Source organism: Mustela erminea, chromosome 3 (assembly GCF_009829155.1).
Source record: "Mustela erminea isolate mMusErm1 chromosome 3, mMusErm1.Pri, whole genome shotgun sequence".
Taxonomy (NCBI): domain Eukaryota; kingdom Metazoa; phylum Chordata; class Mammalia; order Carnivora; family Mustelidae; genus Mustela; species Mustela erminea.
Window position 1 is genome coordinate 45,930,627 of NC_045616.1, and position 19,976 is coordinate 45,950,602.

At 38.5% G+C, this 19,976-nt stretch overlaps 1 protein-coding gene across 2 annotated transcripts in view; it reads right to left on the minus strand.

Annotated features, from left to right (window-relative positions):
- Positions 1-7,891, minus strand: part of RHOBTB3 (Rho related BTB domain containing 3) — a 53,772-nt gene extending 45,881 nt beyond the window's left edge. Inside the window, exons 1-3 of one of the 2 annotated variants that reach the window (XM_032335709.1) lie at positions 7,346-7,891; positions 6,943-7,168; positions 1,995-2,181 (exon numbers count right to left, since the gene is read on the minus strand). In XM_032335709.1, the coding sequence (XP_032191600.1) occupies positions 1,995-2,181; positions 6,943-7,168; positions 7,346-7,347 (415 nt within the window). In that variant the 5' untranslated portion in view covers positions 7,348-7,891. The remainder of the gene's footprint in view (positions 1-1,994; positions 2,182-6,942; positions 7,169-7,345) is intronic. The other variant, XM_032335708.1, reaches the window with a different exon arrangement.
- Between the last annotated feature and the right edge of the window lie 12,085 nt (positions 7,892-19,976).

The window sequence follows — 19,976 nt, forward strand, 5'->3', positions numbered from 1 at the left end:
ATGTTGGTTTTTTCCCCTTACAAAGGACCTCTAGAACTCTGTAAGTTTCAGATCCTACAAGATCAGGAACTGCCCCTTTAAGCCAAAAGGAAGGTTACTATGACAGATAATTAAATGACTAGGATCTGAAATCCAATGAAGATAAAGGGAAAGCAATGAATTTGAGGTTTATTTGAAATGTGAAACCAGAAGAGCTTCTAGTGCACTAGGTATGGGGAATGAGAGGAAAGTTGGGTTGGATGATTCTAGTAGGGGTGAATGGATAGGTTTGACATCATTCACCAAGACATGGAATTCAGCAGAAAGGGGAAGATTTTGTGATGACACAGGTTGGAAGAGAAACTAAAGCTGGAGAAAGAGACTGGGTATTCATCAGTGTCTATACAGGGAAAGGGAGAACAGGAGATTAACAGATTCAAGGTCAGAGTAAACAGCAAGAAGTGAAGCCAAAGGATGGAACCCTGGCAACAACAAAGGATGTAGTGCTTCAATATGTGTATGGGGGAGGGGGTGTAGACCAGTAACAAGACAGAGAATTGGAACAACCATGCAAGAAAGAGTAGTTTTTTTAAATGGAGGAAGAGATGTGTTCAAATAACCTCAAAGGGCGAATTGTTATTAAAATATAAGTTAAAGTGTAAATTAAATGGAAAGGGAAATCAAATTTGGCAAGAAGCATTTAACTGGTAACCTTGAGTGAGAACAAATACGATGTAATTGTGAAAGTCAAAGTCAGACTAGAGTGGACTGAAGAATAAATGGGAAGTCAGGAAGTAGACTCAGGAAGTGTGGATGACTCTTTCAAGAATTGAGGCCAGTAATAAAAAGAAACACAGGGAAGTAGAGGGGATGTGGGGTCAAGGAAGGGTCAAGCCCACTTTATTTGTGTCTTCTAATGCTAAACATATACCTACCCTATGACTATGACCCAAAATCCTATTCCTATGAAACAACCATGAAAAGGAGAATGAATAAATGTAGTACAGCACATTGACACAACTGAAAAATACACAGCAAAATAACAAATTGTATACAAGCACAACAGGGATGAATGTCAGTATTATGCTAACTGAAATTAGACACAAGATACTACATACAGTATAATTCCAATATGTAAATTTCTAGAATAGATAAAACTAATTTATATGGTGAGAAGTCAGAACAGTGGTCATCTCCATGGAAGGAGGGCCAGTGACTGGGAAGAGGCACGAGAGAACCTTCCAAGGGGAGGCATATGTTCTCTATCCTGACCTGTAAGATGGCTGCAGGGATGTATATATATTTAAAAATGCATTAAGCTGCACTCATGGTACCTCATGAACTCTATGTCCTTTCCTTTGCTGTACCTTAATGAAAAGGGGGAGAAAAAAAATAGAATAAAATTTCCAAGCCAGCTTCACTGAGGAAACACCACTAAAGAGAATTATCAAAATACCACCAAATCAAAGTAACTTCTGTGTCAGCCCGAGGATATCTGACAACGATATGCATAGCAGCAACGGCTGCAACAGACTGAACCAACTGAATCCATTGGCCACGGAGGAAATGAACCCCTCCCTCAGGCAGGAGTGTCAGTGTCTCCACCTCACTCGTTCCTAGCTATGTAAAAATCCTGCTCCGGAGCCCAATCCTTTTGCAGACAATCTATCCTTCCCACTGGACGGGCCTTTAGAATGTCAAAAAGAGTCTTCCAGAGCTCAGCACCAGCCTAATGCCTCTCCTAGATCAAAAGAACACAATCACCGACTTCCTTCACTTCTGTAAAAGAGCAATTTAGAAGACAAATTTGTACCCATCAGAATCCCAGCAGTCGTCTGTGACACTTTCCTTTGATGTCTCACTATCATACCCAGTGATGAAGAGATAACAGCTGGCATTTGAACAGTCATCTTTTCCCCCCAAAAACCCATATCAATCACTAGTAAACTTAACACTATTTAAAATTAATGGGGTACCTGCACTCTTATCTTAAAAAAAAAAAATTAGATACTTACCATTTTGTCTGGTACCAACAGCGGCAATGATGACTGGAACTGAATTTAATGCTCTTTTTATCACTGGGATATAATTATCCTTTACTTCGTGGAATGAGAACTTGTCATTTACGTTGTATTTGATCACAATGATGTCGGCACTCCCGATTAGGTTTCTAGAGGTATACCAATCACTGTCAAAAATGTCCTAAACCAAAATGCAAAGAGCACTCGTTAGTCTACTTGTCTTCAAATCAGTCATGAAATAAAATGGGACACACACCATTTTTTGCTATAGTTTAATTTTTGAAATTCATGAGAAGAATTGATTTTTAAATAAGTAATTACCTAAAATAAAAATGTCTGAAGCCTCCCAACTCTTCTATTTTTGTGCATTCATTTAGCCTAGACCACAGTGTAGTTGTTGTACTATAAAGGAAATCTAGAGAATTACTGAGAGTACAAATAAGCACTTTGTTTTCAAATTATGTCATACTTTTATCACCTAATAATTTTGAAAAATTTTTAAACATTTTTATTTATTTCTTTGAGATAGAGCAAGAGCAAGGAGGACGAGCGGAAGGAGAGGGAGAAGCAGGCTCTCCCCGAGCAGGAATTCCAATGCGGGGCTCCATACCAGGACCCTGAGATCATGACCTGAGCTGAAGGCAGAGGCTTAACAACTGAGCCACCCAGGCACTCCTAATTTTGAAAATGTTAACACAGCCTTAGATGCCAGAGCATCAGTATGAGTAAGGAAGCTTCGAAGGATTTTCTGTGACCCAGTTAGACACTGCAGGATTGTTCAGTGTTTTAAACTGCAATACACTGTGAATTCTGTGGAGTTGCACATATTGTATACATATTTTCAAAATGCATGTATACTTTTCAACTTTATCCACCCTTTGGACAGTAGTGTATACATATAGTGTATATGTATGTGAAGGGGATGTATGTTTCATAAAAAGACACTGTATATTAGAAAGTGTGAACATTGTAATGAACCAATTTTTCAATTCATGTATTTAGCTTATATAAATTAAAAATTCAGGATAAGTCTTTCAATTTAAAATTTTTTACTTCTAGACTACAATTAATAACATTTATATTTAGAATCAGGGCCAAAAGTAATTTATTATGAAGCCTACTCTTTAAAAGCTTTGGTATTTTAAAAGCATTTTTTTCAAAGTTTCTATGTAGCATAAGAAAAATATGTATCTTAATACCATTGCTAAATATGCATTAGTAGGTTTCTCGTATTCTAGTTAACTACTAATCATTATTTGTCATTTCATGCAGCCTTTGGTATGTATTTCCAGGATATATTAAAGCTAGATTAAGAAAACAGTTAGATATGACTAAAAGGTCTAAAAACTGCTGGGCTATGAAAGTTCACATTTTGAAATATGAGTCCAAAACAGGGTAATAATGCTGGAACAAGTCAATCAAGAGCCATGTGACAGAGCTTCTACTGTATGATGGAAAGTTCTAGAGAAGTGTTACACAGCAATCCCCTTTTGCAAAGGGAGCTGCTTCTCACCAGTACCTCCACAGTGTCCAGCAAAGCCTCTCCCAATTCCCTACATCCCACCCAATCCACCCACTTCCTAACAAGTGCACTCAGAGTAAAAAGAACAGCAAGATTTTTAGATATAACTACCCTACTGAAAACAGGAGCATTTAAAAAGGAAAAATAAAAGGACCAAAAAAGAAAAATAGGCAAACTACAGGAATATAAACTCCAAAGGCAGTCCTGAACTTGAACTCAGCCGGGGGAGAAGTGAAGTGGGACACAGATCAAGAAAATGTGAAAGCTTCCCAGCAGAGCTCTACCCTAATTTCCAAATCCCAAACCACAAATCCATTCAGTTCCAATTGTATCTGTTGTAATATCCAAGTTCAAAGTATACAAGCATAACAAGGGTACACAAGTATAACAAAGAAAAAGAACAAAGTCAGATGAATGGAATAAAAAACAAAACTAAACAGAGGTGGGACCAACATTAAACAGCCATTTAACTCTGAGAGAACAAATCAAAAGTAACTACTCTTTGCATTCCAAACAGTTTAAAATTCCAGAGTAACTAGAGAGGTGTACTTGGAGGAAAGGAGACATTTAGAGGAAAATATCATGAGAAAATGGGTGTTGGCAACATTATCACTGTTGTATTGAGGATATTAAAACTAAAAATAATTTTGTTTTTAACACAAATCAGAGTTTCAAACCCTGCACAAGAAAACTGTGCATGTATTACCTCACTGCTTTTTGTGGAATATTTTTGGTAATCAGGAAAAGATCTAGAAATAAAATAATGTAACTGCACAAAAAAAAGGGAGGGTGGGCTTGAGAGAGACATAATAATGAACTACATAAAATGAATCTGAAACACATTTATGTTAAAAGTGTCAAGTATATACGGCAAAGATCCAGAGTGAGGCTACAGATCTACAGAAGAAACTAGGAAAGAGAAGCAAAACTATCTCATTCTGATTCCAAGGAGGAACGAACACCACAGTTCTAATCAAGCTATGTCAAAGAGAAAATGCTCTCCTGGTTTCGAGAAATATGAAGGAAATCAAATTCTCCCACCCCTTGTAAATCAGTTCCAGGATTTCCTCTGGGAGGTTATGCAATGCAACACTTGGACCCACATTGGGAGAATGGAACTCATCTTCTTAAAAATAATCTAAAATTTTAGAGCAAAACAACAATTTTATTCCACTTGCTGGCGCTGAAAATACAGCACCTACTAAGTACCAGCACTGCTACCTCAATGTATTGTATTTGTGTAAATCTTGAATGATGTGTAGAAAACACTTTTACTTTTGCTTAGTATAAGGGATACATGGTTACACTGTTGTTGTAATAAACATTGTATTACTAGAGTAGCTACTACCTGGACTACTTACTAGAGCATGTCAGTTTCTATCTTAAGAACTTTACATGTATCATCTCATCTACTCTTCAGCATAGCTCTAGGAGCCAGGGGATCTTTAGGAGGCAGGGAGTCTATTTTATACACAGGGAAAAATAAGGCTAAGAGAATATAGTGACTCACCAGAAAAAACCACTAAGCAGCAATGTGGGGATCTGCAATCAGGTCCTTTTGCTATCAAAAGCTGTGCTCTATCTGCTTTGTTATCTGAATATTCTGTTCCGGTACACGCCAAGTATTAGCTGATAAACACAATCAACTTGAGTATCTCTGAAGGACTTTTACTTACCACCAAGAAAAGAAAAGCACCTTATAAAGAGAAGGTCTGCAAATGTCTTCCCTTATGTTTAAAGATCATTATATCCCAAAAAAGTGTACCAAAACTCAATGCTTTAAATCTGAGTCTAAACAAACAAAAGGTGATTAGTACAATAAAGCACAATAATCAGTATATGGCAAAAATCTTGACTACAGAGGCTTATTTTAATCCTTTGGAAAATTTCATTTACTACAGTATCTGGCATCACAAGTATTGTTTTTTGCTAAATTAACAACATGAACAGTAAAGAGTTAACGGCTTGAAGAAAAAACAGGAAAAGTAATCCTAACATCCGAATTCAGCTTATTTTATTTTCCTTAAATTTATTTACTCTATTCACTCCACGTTTGTTCAACTGCGTATAAAACCGGTAAGTTTTTTAATTGTACCATCTTTCACAATGAAATGGCCAAAGTAAAAGAAGTGTTTCACTTGTTTGCATGGACTCCAGCCAGTGAGTTCCTTGTGATTGGCATCATCACTGTGATAAATGGGAGTTTAAACCTGGTTATTGAAAAAAACCTGTTTTATTTATTTTACCTCATTAACATAAATATCCTTTAACTGAAAATTTCTTTGAGCTAGTGATCTTTTCATTCTGTAATTTGCATAAGTAATTTTTCAAGGCACATTCCATATATTCCTTTAGAAAGGTGTATTAGTTCCCTATAGCACACAGTTCAGGTTTTTACAATTGATGTTTAAACATAAAATCTCACATGGTAATTTGTATTCTTTTTCAGACACTAAGCTTTCATCTGTTATAAAATATAATCTTCAGCTTTAGTTATACTATTTTAACTCCAATACCACTATAGAATCAGAAATTTTCAAATAAAATTAAATGAAAACATTAAAATAACTACTGTTCTTGTGTATTACATTATAATATTTATATATTTATAATTACATTATAATTATTATATTATAATGTACTGAAAAGATGTATGTGTTAGAGAGTAGCTTTCTTTTTCCTTTTATTCCTTTTATCAAGCACTCAAGAATCAGACTAGAATTTTATCGACTTCATTACAATTTCTTTTAATTATTACAAATTTTAAAGCTTTTAAAAAATTCCAAGCAGTGTTATTATTTCTGATTTATGAGTCACTGAAAACAAATGGCTACTATATTAAGAGTATCTGCATTATTAAACTTAAAAACAAGAATTAAATTTTTCAAAAGTGGACAGTGTTATAAATGAGTGATTTGAAATTAATTCCCAGTCCCTCTCTCTTCCTCTCCTTTCCAGGGGTCCTATTCCTGAACTGTCCCAGTGAAATTTATTTTTGCTTGTGTTGAGCTTTCAGAGGACTTTATTTTTAGAACACTAATATTACACTCTCACCCACAGGGTAGGCATGAAAAAACATTGCTCTCTGCTGGTGAAACTTAGTGACCCCGTCCCTTGGGGTTGTCACATTCAACTGCCAGCTACCAAGGGACAACCTACAGTCCTGAAGCCTATGAGTAAGTGCTCCATGTTGCCACTGGGGCTTTTTGCCTTCTAAGAGTGTTCTCTGACCGGGCTGCCCCCTGCCCAATGAAACAAAGGAAAATAAAGATTTCCCCCCAAATATTTAAAAACTCTACGCAGGTGACCCAGACGGTCCACAGGATGAAAGGGGGAAAAGGGAGAGGAAGGGGGAAAAAAAAAAAAAAATTGAAAGAAAATCTCCGTCAGCCTCGGCGCCGAGCAGCTGCCACCCCTTACCCAGACGGGACAGTCGTGGACCACCAGCTTGACATTGCCAAAAGCGCTGGCCTGATACTCGGTGAACACCGGACGTGCGACCGTACTGGTCGCGTTCAGCAACAAGCTGCTTTCGTCCCCCGAGACCAGCGGGCTTCTCCCCAGGTAAGTGCGGATGAGCCCCGACGGCCGATTGTCCTGGTGAAACGCGTCCCCCTCGTTCCCCAGCGCCACGATGTGAATGGACCTACACGACAGAGAGGGGCGAGGGGGAGAGAGGCGCGTGGTCAGCGCGAGGATCACTTTAATCGGAACAGGAAGGGCGGGGGGCAGCGCGCGGCGAGGATGAGCAAGAGCCCCTCGCGCTGGGGCGCAGGACACGCGTTGGGGTAGAGACAATGGCAGGACCGCGACGCGTACGTACATGATCTCAAATCCAAGGGCAGGGCGGCGACTCGGAGAAAAGCTGCTCCTCGCGGCCTCTCGGGGCCAGGCGGCGGCGTATTTACCCGCAATCAGCTCATCCCCGGCCGCGTCCCCCTCGCGCGCCTCCACCGCGGCGCGGCCGACGCAGAGCGGGCCCGCGCGAGCGAGCGAGCGACAAGGGGGCCGGGGACGTGCGAGTCGGGCCGTGTGCGCGCTGCCAACCAGTCAGGAAGTGCCCGGGAACATCCCGAGCGGCCCGCCGCTCCCCGCCTCCCCGGCCGCCGCTGCTAAGAGTGGCCAGGCGCCCGGTCGCTGCAGCCCCCTCTCCGCCGCGCTCTCTGGGCAGGGCAGCTGTCGCCTCCTGCTGCTGCTGCTCCTCCTTCTGGACGACAGTGGCTTAGGAAAAAAGCCGGGGCCTCCGCCCCCTCGGCGGGCCCGGCGGGAGGGCGTAGCACGTGCTGGCCTTGAGGGTCGGGCGGACGCGGGGGCGCGCTCCCGCCGGGGCCCCCAAGCCCGGGCAGCGGAGGCCGGATACAAAGGGCCAGCCCGCACAGGGCCCCGCGGAATATAAATTAATAAATACAACGTCCAAGCCTGAGAGCTCCTGATCGCCAATCCGCCTGCAGCAAGTTTGTTCAACTCGAAAGGCTGTAACCAGAGCCAGGGAAAGGGGGGTGGGGCGGTGAGGCCCCCGCTCCCTAAAGACTGGGGAAAAAAGAGGTTAGGGAAGCTAGGCATTCAAGCCCGTTGGCCGCTCCGGCAGCCCAATTTTTTTTTTCCCCTCTTGGCTTTGACGGAAAGTGTTTTACCATGTCTGCCGCTTTGTCATTTGTCAACATGCACTACAGCTGTTTTCTAAAATCATACTTGTGAGAAAAAAATAAAGGCAACATTCATGCTGGTGCAGAAAGGGATCTTTGTTCACACACCAATTAATTTGCTAATATCGCTTTTGAGGGATTATTTACTATTTCAAGCTATATTTGGCATATTTTACCAAAAACTGCAAGGTGGTTTTTTTGTTTGTTTGTTTTTAAGTGCTGGGGTTCTTATTGCGATAGTTTTAAAAAGAAGTTACGTGTGAGGTGTTTACAAGCTAAATGCTCATTTACTTGGAGATTTTTCAGTACACATAATGGCTACACATTTAATAACAGCTTCTTAGACCAACTGAAATAATAATAATCGTGCTAATGCAAGGATACTTCAGATTCGTTCATGATAATGCACTAATGTAAAGGTTATGAAGGTCTCTAAACGGCCTCGAACTACCTTAATGCAAATGAACGCTGGAATCCACTAACACCAAGAAGAAGGGCCAGAGGTTACTGTGGGACTCAGCTTCTCCACAAACATAAAAATCCTCACAAGTGCTCTGTGTTTTAAGCGTCCTTATTTATCCCTTCCCTTATTTATTTTGCCCTACTTTAAAATTTCTTTTCTCAAAAGAGCTATTTTGAGGGCATGAGGTACTGAAGAGGTACTGAGGTGCTGAGTAGGGCAGTGACAAGACTAGGGTAAGAGGCCTTTGGAATGTGAACAGCTTTTTATTAAGGGCCCTTGCTGCTCAGTTGGAAGCAGTATAATGTAGTTTCTCATGCTCATAGGTTATGACAAGAGGCATTCATTCTGTAGTCACTGATTTTTTTTTTTAATCTAGTTTCCCTTGCACTAAGTATAATTTCTCCTTTTGTCTCTAGAACATAAACCATCCTGAAATATTTAAGAGTTTAGGATCACCTTTTCTCTTGGGTCAATAGAAAATATATTTTCCCCCTCTAGTAATCAAGCACAGGTCAAAAAGACAGACACTAAAAATGAATGGATAAAGAAAATGTGGTATGTACCTACAATGAAACATTTGGACTTGAAAAAGAAGGAAATCCTGTCATCTGTTACAACATGAATGAATCTTGAGGGTATTATGCTAAGTGAAATAAGTCAGTCACAAAAAGACAAATACTGCCTTATTCACTTACATCAGGTATCTAAGCTAGTCAAACTCTTAGAAACAGAAAGAATGTTTACCAGGGACTGGGGGTAGGAGGAAATGGAGAGTTGTTCAATGAGCAGAGTTTCAGTTTTGCAAGATGAAGAAGTTCTAGAGATCTATTGCAAACAAGACGCATATAGTTAACACTACTGTAATGTACACTTAAAAATGGTGAAGATGATACATTTTATATGTTTTTGCCACAATATGAAAGGGGGTGTTGGGGATTGGAAACTGGCAGGAAGAGAGCATTCATTTTTCTCCTCTATTACTGAGTATGTGAGCCTGGCCTGTGCTAGGCAGGCATGGGAGATACGGAGATACATAAGACACAAGTGTTAACCTTGAGAAACTAAGTCTATAATTAAAGGTCACTATATTATAAATATTAATCACCCAATTCTTTGAAAACATACAGGTTCCTTTAAATAATTATAATATAGGCTCACACATGCAGTAACAGAGGTAGGTACAAAGTACAAGGATAAAGTTCAGTGAACATTAGGAAGAGATCTGTGCCTGTGTGTCATCAGAGAGAGGGTCATAGAGGAAGTAAACATTGCCTTGCGTCTTAAAGGATGAGGATGAATTGCTAGATGTGGAAGAAGAGGAGGGAGGAGGAAAGGGAAAGGGTTTTAGAAAGAATGGACAGATATCATATGCAAATCACATGTAAAGGTGTAGAGACATGGAAGATCATATCTTGTTCAGAAAACATCAAGAGTTGAAATTCGTGCTGGGGTGCAGATGCCTTTATTACAACAAGCAAAAAAAGAGACTGATTTCCCAAGAGATTTTCAAAGTCAGACCTGATAATAATTATAGATTAGAAATTCACCTGTATATACAATAGAGCTCAGCTAGATGCTCACCAAACCCATCTTCTCTTCCGGGTAAACTAAACTACACAGCTAAACTACATTTCCATAGTTTTTACATGTAAATAGGGCCAGACAATTCATTTTTGGCAGTAGAATATAATCCGCATTGAGCAGTTAAGAAAAGTATGCCTACTCCACTCTCTTTTATCCCTCTTTCTGCTAACTGGATGAAGCCAGGTTGATGTGGAAGCCATGTTTTTTAAATTGTTGGTCTGCAGCATGGAGGAAGCCTGGATTCCTGAACGACTGGTTATAGCAGAGCTGCCACACAGCATACACTGAATGGAGACATGAGTGACAAGATGAATCCTTAATGAGTTAAACAGGACATTTTGTGGTCAATTATTACGGTAGCTAGTGTTACTTATCTTGGCTAATACAAGATCACAGATGGTCCATTTCCTGATATCTTAAAGATTCTTTTCAAAGTTATCTTAATACTACTTTTTTATACTTATTTTCCTTTTATTTACAATGTTTATTTGGTTTATATATTTGTAGTTTCCCTCAGTAGCATTTAATAAAATATTTACTTTTACCAGGGTGTAACAAATTCAATTATCATTATGTTCTCCAATCTCAAGGTCACTGGGGAACACAAAAACAAGCACCTCTAGTCCAAACAATATGTTTTCCTATTTTCACAGCTGAAATGCCACTATTTTATATTCATTCTAATAGATGTTCTCATCCCCAGATAAAATGTAGCCACATATGCGTGTCAGGTATGTATGAGGTAACTCAATAAGTTATTACTGATCCCCAGACCATGAATATTAATATACCAGCCTTTGAAAAAAATCTTGATTCCTTAATGACTAGAGAGGAAGCATAAGATTTTCCCAACTGTGTTTCATGGAAACTAGTTTTCCACCTGAGGAGGTTGGGGAGAAAGATGGATATCTAGAGAGGTCTGAGCACCACCTTCTCCCATCTCAAAGTCAATGAGACCATTGTTATTGTTACCTAATTTTTAAAAATACGTTAGTTTCATTTTCAGTAAAAAGAGGGTATTTCTAACATTTGAAAAACCCAAAATTCTTAAACACTTATCTAGAGCAAGGGTCTCCGGGGCGCCTGGGTGGCTCAATGGGTTAAGCCGCTGCCTTCAGCTCAGGTCATGATCTCAGGGTCGTGGGATCGAGTCCTGCATCGGGCTCTCTGCTCAACAGGGAGCCTGCTTCCTCCTCTCTCTCTCTCTGCCTACTTGTGATCTCTCTCTGTCAAATATATAAATAAAATCTTTAAAAAAAAATAAAAATAAATAGAGCAAGGGTCTCCAAAGCGGGGTTCAGAAGATGACCCCTGACATTTTAGAGTAAGTATTTGAACTTCTATGTATAAACACACATTTTTTTTTTACCAAAAAAGAGGGGAAGAAATTAAGCTTTACTCATATTGAATGTGGGGACTGACACCAACATCCCCACCTGATCCATAAGTGGGCAAGCACCTGGGGTGCTCTGGGGAGAGGGGGAAAGCACAGCAGCACATAACAGGGGAGGGGAGGGGAGGGCTGTCTCCTTTGTTTTCAACATATTGCCACATGGTGCAATTTCTGTATCTAAGTAATTTTATTTATGATATTTAATTTATTTTTAAAGATTGTATTTATTTGACAGAGACAGTGAGAGAGGAATACAAACAGGGGTGATGTGAGAGGGAGAAGCAGGCTTCCTGCTGAGCAGGGAGCCTGATGCAGGGCTCGATCCCAAGACTCTGGGATCGTGAACTGAGCTGAAGGCAGATGCTTAAAGACTGAGCCACTCAGGCGCCCTATTTATGGTATTTAAGTAAAACTAATTGTTACTGCATGGACCAATGGAGATAGTGTTCATAGTGCAAGGATAGGCAAACACAACTGACTGAGCTGACATTCCTGATGCCCTTCGGAAGCTACATTGCAAAGTAAAAACTAATGACTAATCAGATCTGACAAGGTGGCCATAATCACTGAAATTAGAAAGAACATTGTTTTAAATATGAATTTACACCTACTTTTACTGACTTTACCCTAAGTGTATATCAGAGTTAATCAATGATGATATTCTGAATTGATTACAATTAGCTAGCCATTTAAAAACTTGGTATCCAAACATGAAGGCAAAACTCCACAATATCTCCAGCGTACTTAGTAATGTACTATTTAAGCCAATATTTTAAAGAAAATTCATATATTATAAATGCTAAAAAGCCTCTTCTGAGCTTTCTTAACAATGAAAGTCAAAAAGCAACAAACGTTTGGGAAAACAATTTTCTTCTTGCCAAGATAAAAATATCTGAAATTATACATGGAACACAAATGGAAAAAAACAACTGCATTCCTTTGACAGTGAATACCTTGAGAATATGCATATAAAACACTGCTAAAGATCCCAAGACACAAGTATTGGAACAAGTTACATAATGTGGGAAGTTTACCATCACGTTAAACTGAAGGCACAGATGTTTTTAATATGTCTCACATTATGGTAGATAGATTCTCTTATGATAGCTAGATTCTGTTTCAGTGTGGTTATTTACTAGACTGTGTTTCAATAATGAAATACAACTTAAAATGACAATTTTTTTTGTGAGCCACTAAAGGAAAGCTACAATAGAGAAGATAATCTTTTTCTGCTACTTCTTTAAATGGTATTTTAAGTAATAATTGAATTTTTAAAAACAAAAACTATATTTTATGCAAAACCTGTGTAAATGTAAACACTGATTGATTAGTTGTTTTGACAAAAACTTTTTATTTTTATTTTTATTTATTTTTATTTTTTTAAAGATTTTTATTTATTTATCAGAGAGAGGGCGGGGGAGAGAGCGAGCACAGGCTGACAGAATGGCAGGCAGAGGCAGAGGGAGAAGCAGGCTCCCTGCCGAGCAAGGAGCCCGATGTGGGACTCAGTCCCAGGACGCTGGGATCATGACCTGAGCCGAAGGCAGCTGCTCAACCAACTGAGCCACCCAGGTGTCCCTTATTAAAAAAAATAAAGGGAGGATTCCAAGCTAAGGTTACAGTGAGCACAACCACGTGAAATTCATTCACGGTACATCTTACAGGCAGTTATTCCAGCAAAGAAGTTGGGGCCAGAATACATAGTACTATAAGATGTTAAAGCAGTTAATTTTGTGCAAACAAGACTTGTGTGAGTTTTAAAAAAAATTTTCATCCTGAAATATAACACACATACACAGAAAAGTGCATAAAACTTATCAAAAGTTAATAATTATAAAATAAACATTCCTGAACAGCTCCCAAATCAGAAAATAGGAAACTATCAGCATTCAAGCAATGGTACAGGCATACATATTCATGCATCCACCTCAGGAGCCCCTCCTCAGTTACAGTCCTCTTCTTTTTTTAAAGAGATAATCATGAGCCTGACTTTTGTGATGATTATTTGTTAATTTTTCTATATAATTTTACTATCTGTGCATTCCTAAGCATACATTTTTGTTTTGCTTCTTTCTGAACTTTTTATAAGTGGCACCATAGTATGTATACAGTTTCGTGCCTTGTTTCTTATAATCATCACCATTTGCCAGGTTCATTCATGTGAATGTAGCTGTGGTTTGTTCCTCCCATTCATTTTTATTGCTGAATAGCATCCAGTGGATATATACAAAGCCATTTACTTATCCATCCCATTGTAGATGTGCATGTTAGTTGTAATTTTTGCCAATTACAAACAATCCCTTGAGGACCACTTTCATTAAATATATTTGTGGGTATGCTAGGGCACAGGGTATATGTATGTCCAACTTTAGTAGATAATACCCAACTAACTTTAAAAGTAGTTTTAGTTATTACATTCTTCTAACAGCGGGGCATGAGAATTCTCCCCCAATCCTTTATATATTTAAGTATATTTACTATATGTCAGATATTATATTCAGCACTTGACTAAAAAATTGTTATTCAGTTTTCTTTTTTATTTTATTTTATTTATTTATTTGACAGAGAGAGAGATCAAGATCACAAGTAGGCAGAGAGGCAAGCAGAGAGAGAGGGGGAAGCAGGCTCCCCGCTGAGCAGGGAGCCCAACGCAGGGCTCTATCCCAGGACTCTGAGATCATGACCTGAGCCGAAGGCAGAGGCTCAACCCACTGAGCCACCCAGGCGCCCTTGTTATTCAGTTTTCATAATGGCCTTGTCGAGTAGGTTCTATTACCATTCTAATTCCCAGGAGAGAAAATTGAGGCACAAACCCACGGCTACATAAGCAATGAGTGGAGGAGTTAGAATTCCATCTTAGTAGACTGGCTCAAGTCTATGTCTTTACCCACTATGCTATGTTGATGTTTGAAAATATTTCCTTCATTATGTAATTTTGTGATGAAAAACACAATCTATAAAAACTCATAACCTATAAAAACTCATATCTCATAAGAATTTTTAAACCCAGTCAAACATTTTCTAAATAAATTTTCCATGCAGTTTGAAACCATTTGTTAAAAATATAAACATTTACAACACTCTCATCAGAGTGTAGAAACAAATGAGTAACAGGCAAACCGGAAATGTCTTCATTAGATATTAACCAAAACCTTTACACAGCAAGTGGTACTGAAAAATAAGTATTGTGATTTAGTAACCCATTTAAGGAAACAGCTCTTCCATTTAAATCCATATATCTTTGTAAGCTCTTTTCAGAGAACCTTTAAATAAACTGAATGTAAAAGTAAACATCTGGGGGTGGTTGGGTGGCTCGGTCAGTTAAGTGTCCAACTCTTGGTTTTGGCTCAGGTCATCATCTCGAGGTCTTGGATCAGCCCTACAATGAGTTCCCTGCTTAGCACGAAGTTTGCTTCAGGTTTCTCTCTCTCCATCTCCCTCTGCCCCTCTTCTAGCTTATTTGTGTTCTCTCTCTCTCTCTCTCAAAGAAATAAATAAATCTTAAAAAAAAAAGTAGACATCTGTGTTGCTGTATCACAAAAATGTTAAATCATTAAAAAGTACTGAGGCATATTTAATTATTGCTCTCTCTAAAAAGCTTTATTAACAGTAACATTTTAGAGAAAATGTATTTTATATTATTATTAATACAGCTTACATTTATTTACTTCATCTTAATCTCATCTACTGAAATTTTTCTGTTTCAGTATGCTATATTGTATTCTTAATGTATTAACAGAAATTCATGCATGTAATTTATGACGATACTAAGGGTGTGCTCAAAATTCTTTCTTTTAGGTTACTCTGTCAAAAACAGTTTGGAGACTATGGATCTGGTGGCTTGGGCTGTGCTCTAGAGAATGAGCTCAGAGAGATATGGTAGTGGAGTCCTGAGCTGCCAGGATGCAGAACAGGGCATCAGGGCTGGCTGCTGGGGTGAGGGAGGCTGGGAGAGAGGAAGCAAAGAGGAGATAGGAGAAGGCAACACTGATAAACTGTGGACCCACAGGCCTAGAAATCAGCCTGGCAAAAAATGTATTTGTATTGTATTAACTTATCTAGGAAGAGATAAAGCTTGTAAATTTATACAAAAATCATAAAATTCAAGATTAGCATTTTTTAAAAACAAGAGCTTGCGTGTACTTCACACAGAATAACGTAAGCAATGTTACTTACCAGGGTCAGTAATGACATAGTCAATAATAAGAAAAGTTGACTTTATTCCTTTTATTGCCTGTATAATTCTTCCTAGAGAAGTAGCTGACAGATTTCTTCTAGAGCATTTCTTCTAAACAGCAAGGTTGCTCTATTGTCAATTCTGTTTGGAGAAACCAAGGTGAAAATCAGAATGATACTTATTTGTCAAATCTAACCACCCCAAAAGGTCTAAAATGTCCAAATATTTGTTTGAATAGATACTATCCACCCACCTCTATCATTATGCCCAATTGTGTTTTTCAAACAACCTTTCTGTTTTCCAGTTAAAATGTTACTTAAAAATAACAGAGCATATGTTCCTTTGAACCAGGAGTGCTTGTTTCTACCAGCCTTTTTCAAAGGATTGAACTTCAAAGAAATCTGGTTGTTCAGGCTTTAATGTTCCTGCTTTGTCATTTAGTTTTTGAAAAATATCTATACAAGTATTGTTATAAAACATTACTGATGATATAATTTATTTATGCATAATATTTGTGAATATTTCCATTTGTAGCCATAACGAGAAATATGGAACATTAGATTTAAACAGTTTCTTTGCTGATAGACCTTTTTGAAGATCTCTAATACATTAGAAAATAGATTTTTTTCAATATTACTATAATCTGGCTCTAGGGTTAACTGTACTAAAATTTATGCTATTTACAACAGTAAATTGTTCTTAAGTCTTCCTCATTTCTTACTGCTTCTCTGCTATGCATCCCTGCTATGATCATCTGCTGGGCATTATCCCAACTGGGCATTTCACAAGCGTGCTTTGAAATGTTCTCCTTTTTCATTCAATAGCTTAGACAAACCAATTCACCTGACTTCTGCTCTCATATAATACTTCTGATCCTTATTTTTCTCTCCTTGCTTTTTACTTTCTACTCCCAAGTCTATAATCCTGTCTGCAGTTAAAAACTCTATTTTAGGGCGCCTGGGTGGCTCAGTGGGTTAAGCCGCTGCCTTCGGCTCAGGTCATGATCTCAGGGTCCTGGGATCGAGTCCCACATCGGGCTCTCTGCTCAGCAGGGAGCCTGCTTCCTCCTCTCTCTCTCTGCTTGCCTCTCTGCCTACTTGTGATCTCTCTCTGTCAAATAAATAAATAAAATCTTAAAAAAAAAAACTCTATTTTACAGTGAACATTTGAAATTTTCTTAGAGGCTTTTTTTTTCCTAAGAAAAGCCCAGCTTATACCATTAAATATTAAGTAAACGGCTTGTATCCTTGGTGAATAGTCCTTTTGGCATCCTAACATCACCTAATGGGGCTTTAAAAAATTTCAGCTTAACTTAGGGACATTTTTTTCTCTTCTTTTGTCTTGACTCTCACCAGATTCCCTGGGTATATTTTTACTGACAGTCATCTCCATAATTTAGAGCCCATTCAATGTTTTAAATCTTAGTATGAAACTTCGGTATTATTTTTGATTGATACTCTCTCTTCTCATCTTCAAATTAAAATATCTAGACTTGGATTATTATTGGAAGATTATTATAATCTTTCCAGTTATATTACCAGTTTTTTTCCCCACTGAAGCCAGATCCAAACCCCTTTCCCAGCCAGTAACTGCCCCCACTCCTACAGGGTCAATACTATTTCTACTAATAAGGGGGTATGTCCAATGTTCTTCCTCAAGATGTTCTAGCGTTACAAACTCCTTGCAGTTTTAGGACCAGAGTGGGACAAGGGCAATTCAATCTACTTAAAATATTCAGTATTTTCATTCAAAAGTATCTAGACCTTTCTCAGGAAAGTACTAAGTAGGAGAAACAAAGCAAAGATGATTCTGGACTAATCCCAGTTATTGAGAAGCAGAGCTTCTCAAAGTTTCCATTGAAATGTCCCCCAAAAGAAAGGAACCTAAATAACCATCCCCAACATCCCATCCTTAAACTCCCATCCCTCCCACTGCAAGCCCAGGGCTTTGTTTAAATTCTCGAGTTTTGCCTTGGGCCATAGTATATCCTTGCTGATTTAATATAGAAACAAGGATTAAATTACTTACCAGCAGGTAAAATTAAAGTATGTGCATGTTTATACTGTGACTTTTTATTTTCCACATACCAAACTGACAAATCATTAGGAGAATTTATGAAATTCTGAGGGACAAGAAACCTCTTTTCTTCTAGTGAAATCTAGCAAGAAATGACTTTTTGTTGAACTTAGGTTAGTTATCTTTTTGTAGGTGAACAGAAACAAAAGAATAATCAGTAATTGTTATTGGAATGGTTGCCATGTTGGAAAAAAAACCCTGTTTTTACCAGTCATTATATTCCACTCTTCAGAGTAATGGGAAAAGTTTATGAGTCTACGAACAAGAAGAATGAGACACTCAGAAATATGCTACTCTGGCATAACACAAGAAGCAGTGAAGTATAATACAAACAAAACAAACCAGTCAAAAGAGCAGAGTCTGCTTTGTTTTGTTACAAGCATTTTAGTACTTACAGGCTGTAGCCTTAAAAAATGGAACAGTCTGTTACTAGGTCACTACCCATGAACAGTCACAAATTATATACACTGTTAATAACTCCCTGTGCTAGACTCTAGAATTAGGAGACATTTTCAGCCACTGTATTTTATTAACTCACTATGATTTCTAATACATTACTTAGTCCTCTTGAATTAACTGAGATTTCCACAGTGTTTTCCTAACAACTCCATCATGGTCTCAAAGATTTTTATTGCAGGAGGTAAAAAATTACTTCAACAGGGTTTCTGTTCTAAACAACCAAGTTAGATGTGTCATATGGAGAGGCCAGCTGGGCCGCACAGTCTGGATTCAGGGTAATACTGCCTCAGTTAAGTCACATTTTCCTGGGCTCATTTCTCAGTTTTGCAAGTCCAGAAGCTCAATTTTGTCAGGGTGCCCAGAGTTCATCATACTCAAGGGATGAGGTTTGTGCTAACTCAATGCACAAGAGGACAGTGTATAAACTAGAACACCAGTTTGCTCATTTATAATGAGAAGGGTAACTATCAAAGGGCCTAGACACCTGATATGTAGCCAACACCTTCTTTTCCTTGCAGGAAAGTCTACATGGAAAGTCTGCTCTTATCCTTTCAGTTCAGCAAACATTTATTAAGCACCTAAGGTACAGGTCATTTTGATCCCAAGGATGTTTTGTATATTTAAACAAACATTTTAACTGGAGTTACACCAGCAATGAATTGTTAAGGAGACATTATTTTCCAGAAAAAAACTGCAAATTTGTACTAACTTATAACTTGCTCAATTTTCTAAATTTTCTCTTCTGATTGGCAAGTTCAGCCTTAGGAAAAACTAATATCTGTCTACATAATGGAATTATCCAATAGCCATATTTACAAAACTACCTTCTAACTATGGTTCTTAACCTAGAGCTTCGAAGAAATCTCATAACCCACTGAATGAGTATGCAAACATTTGTGTTTAATGCACATATGTTCTTTACTACCAGATTCTCATATCAGGGAGTGACCTAAAAACTAGGACTCTTCCAGAGCCAACCTGGGTAATCTGGGATACCAATACAACTCATTATTCAAAATCAGGGCATCTAGAGTGAATTCTTGAAAGCTTTATAGCCAGTTTAACCTAATATACCCTATTCCCTGATATTCTTTTTTTAAAATAAGATTTTATTTATTCAACAGAGAAAGAGAGAGATCACAAGTAGGCAGAGAAGCAGGTAGAGAGAGAGGGGGAAGCAGGCTCCCTGCCATGCAGAGAGCCCAATGCCCACATCAATCCCAGGACCCCAAGATCACGACCTGAGCCGAGGCAGAGGCTTAACCCACTGAGCCACCCAGGCATCCATTCCTTGATATTCTTATCACCAGGCCCAACTATAACTTATCCTGGTCATCTAGGTTTGCCTATCCATTTTTTTTTTTTTTTTCCTGCAAAACTCTTCTGGTTTACCTTCTGGAATTCCAAATGGGATAGAGGGGAAAACCAGACCATTATTGCTCTATTCTCCTGAAGTGCCATTCTTCTGATCCAAAGAGCCATTTACTCCACTTCCTTCTATCGGTCCTAGTGCTGTCATTTAGCAACATCTCAGTCAACCCGACCTTCGCTTCATATAATGTCCACTCTTTTTCTATTTCAAACACATCTATGATCCTCTGTGATGTCAGTGTCCACATGAACTACTCTTTCAACTTCTCAGCCTCTTCATCTTTG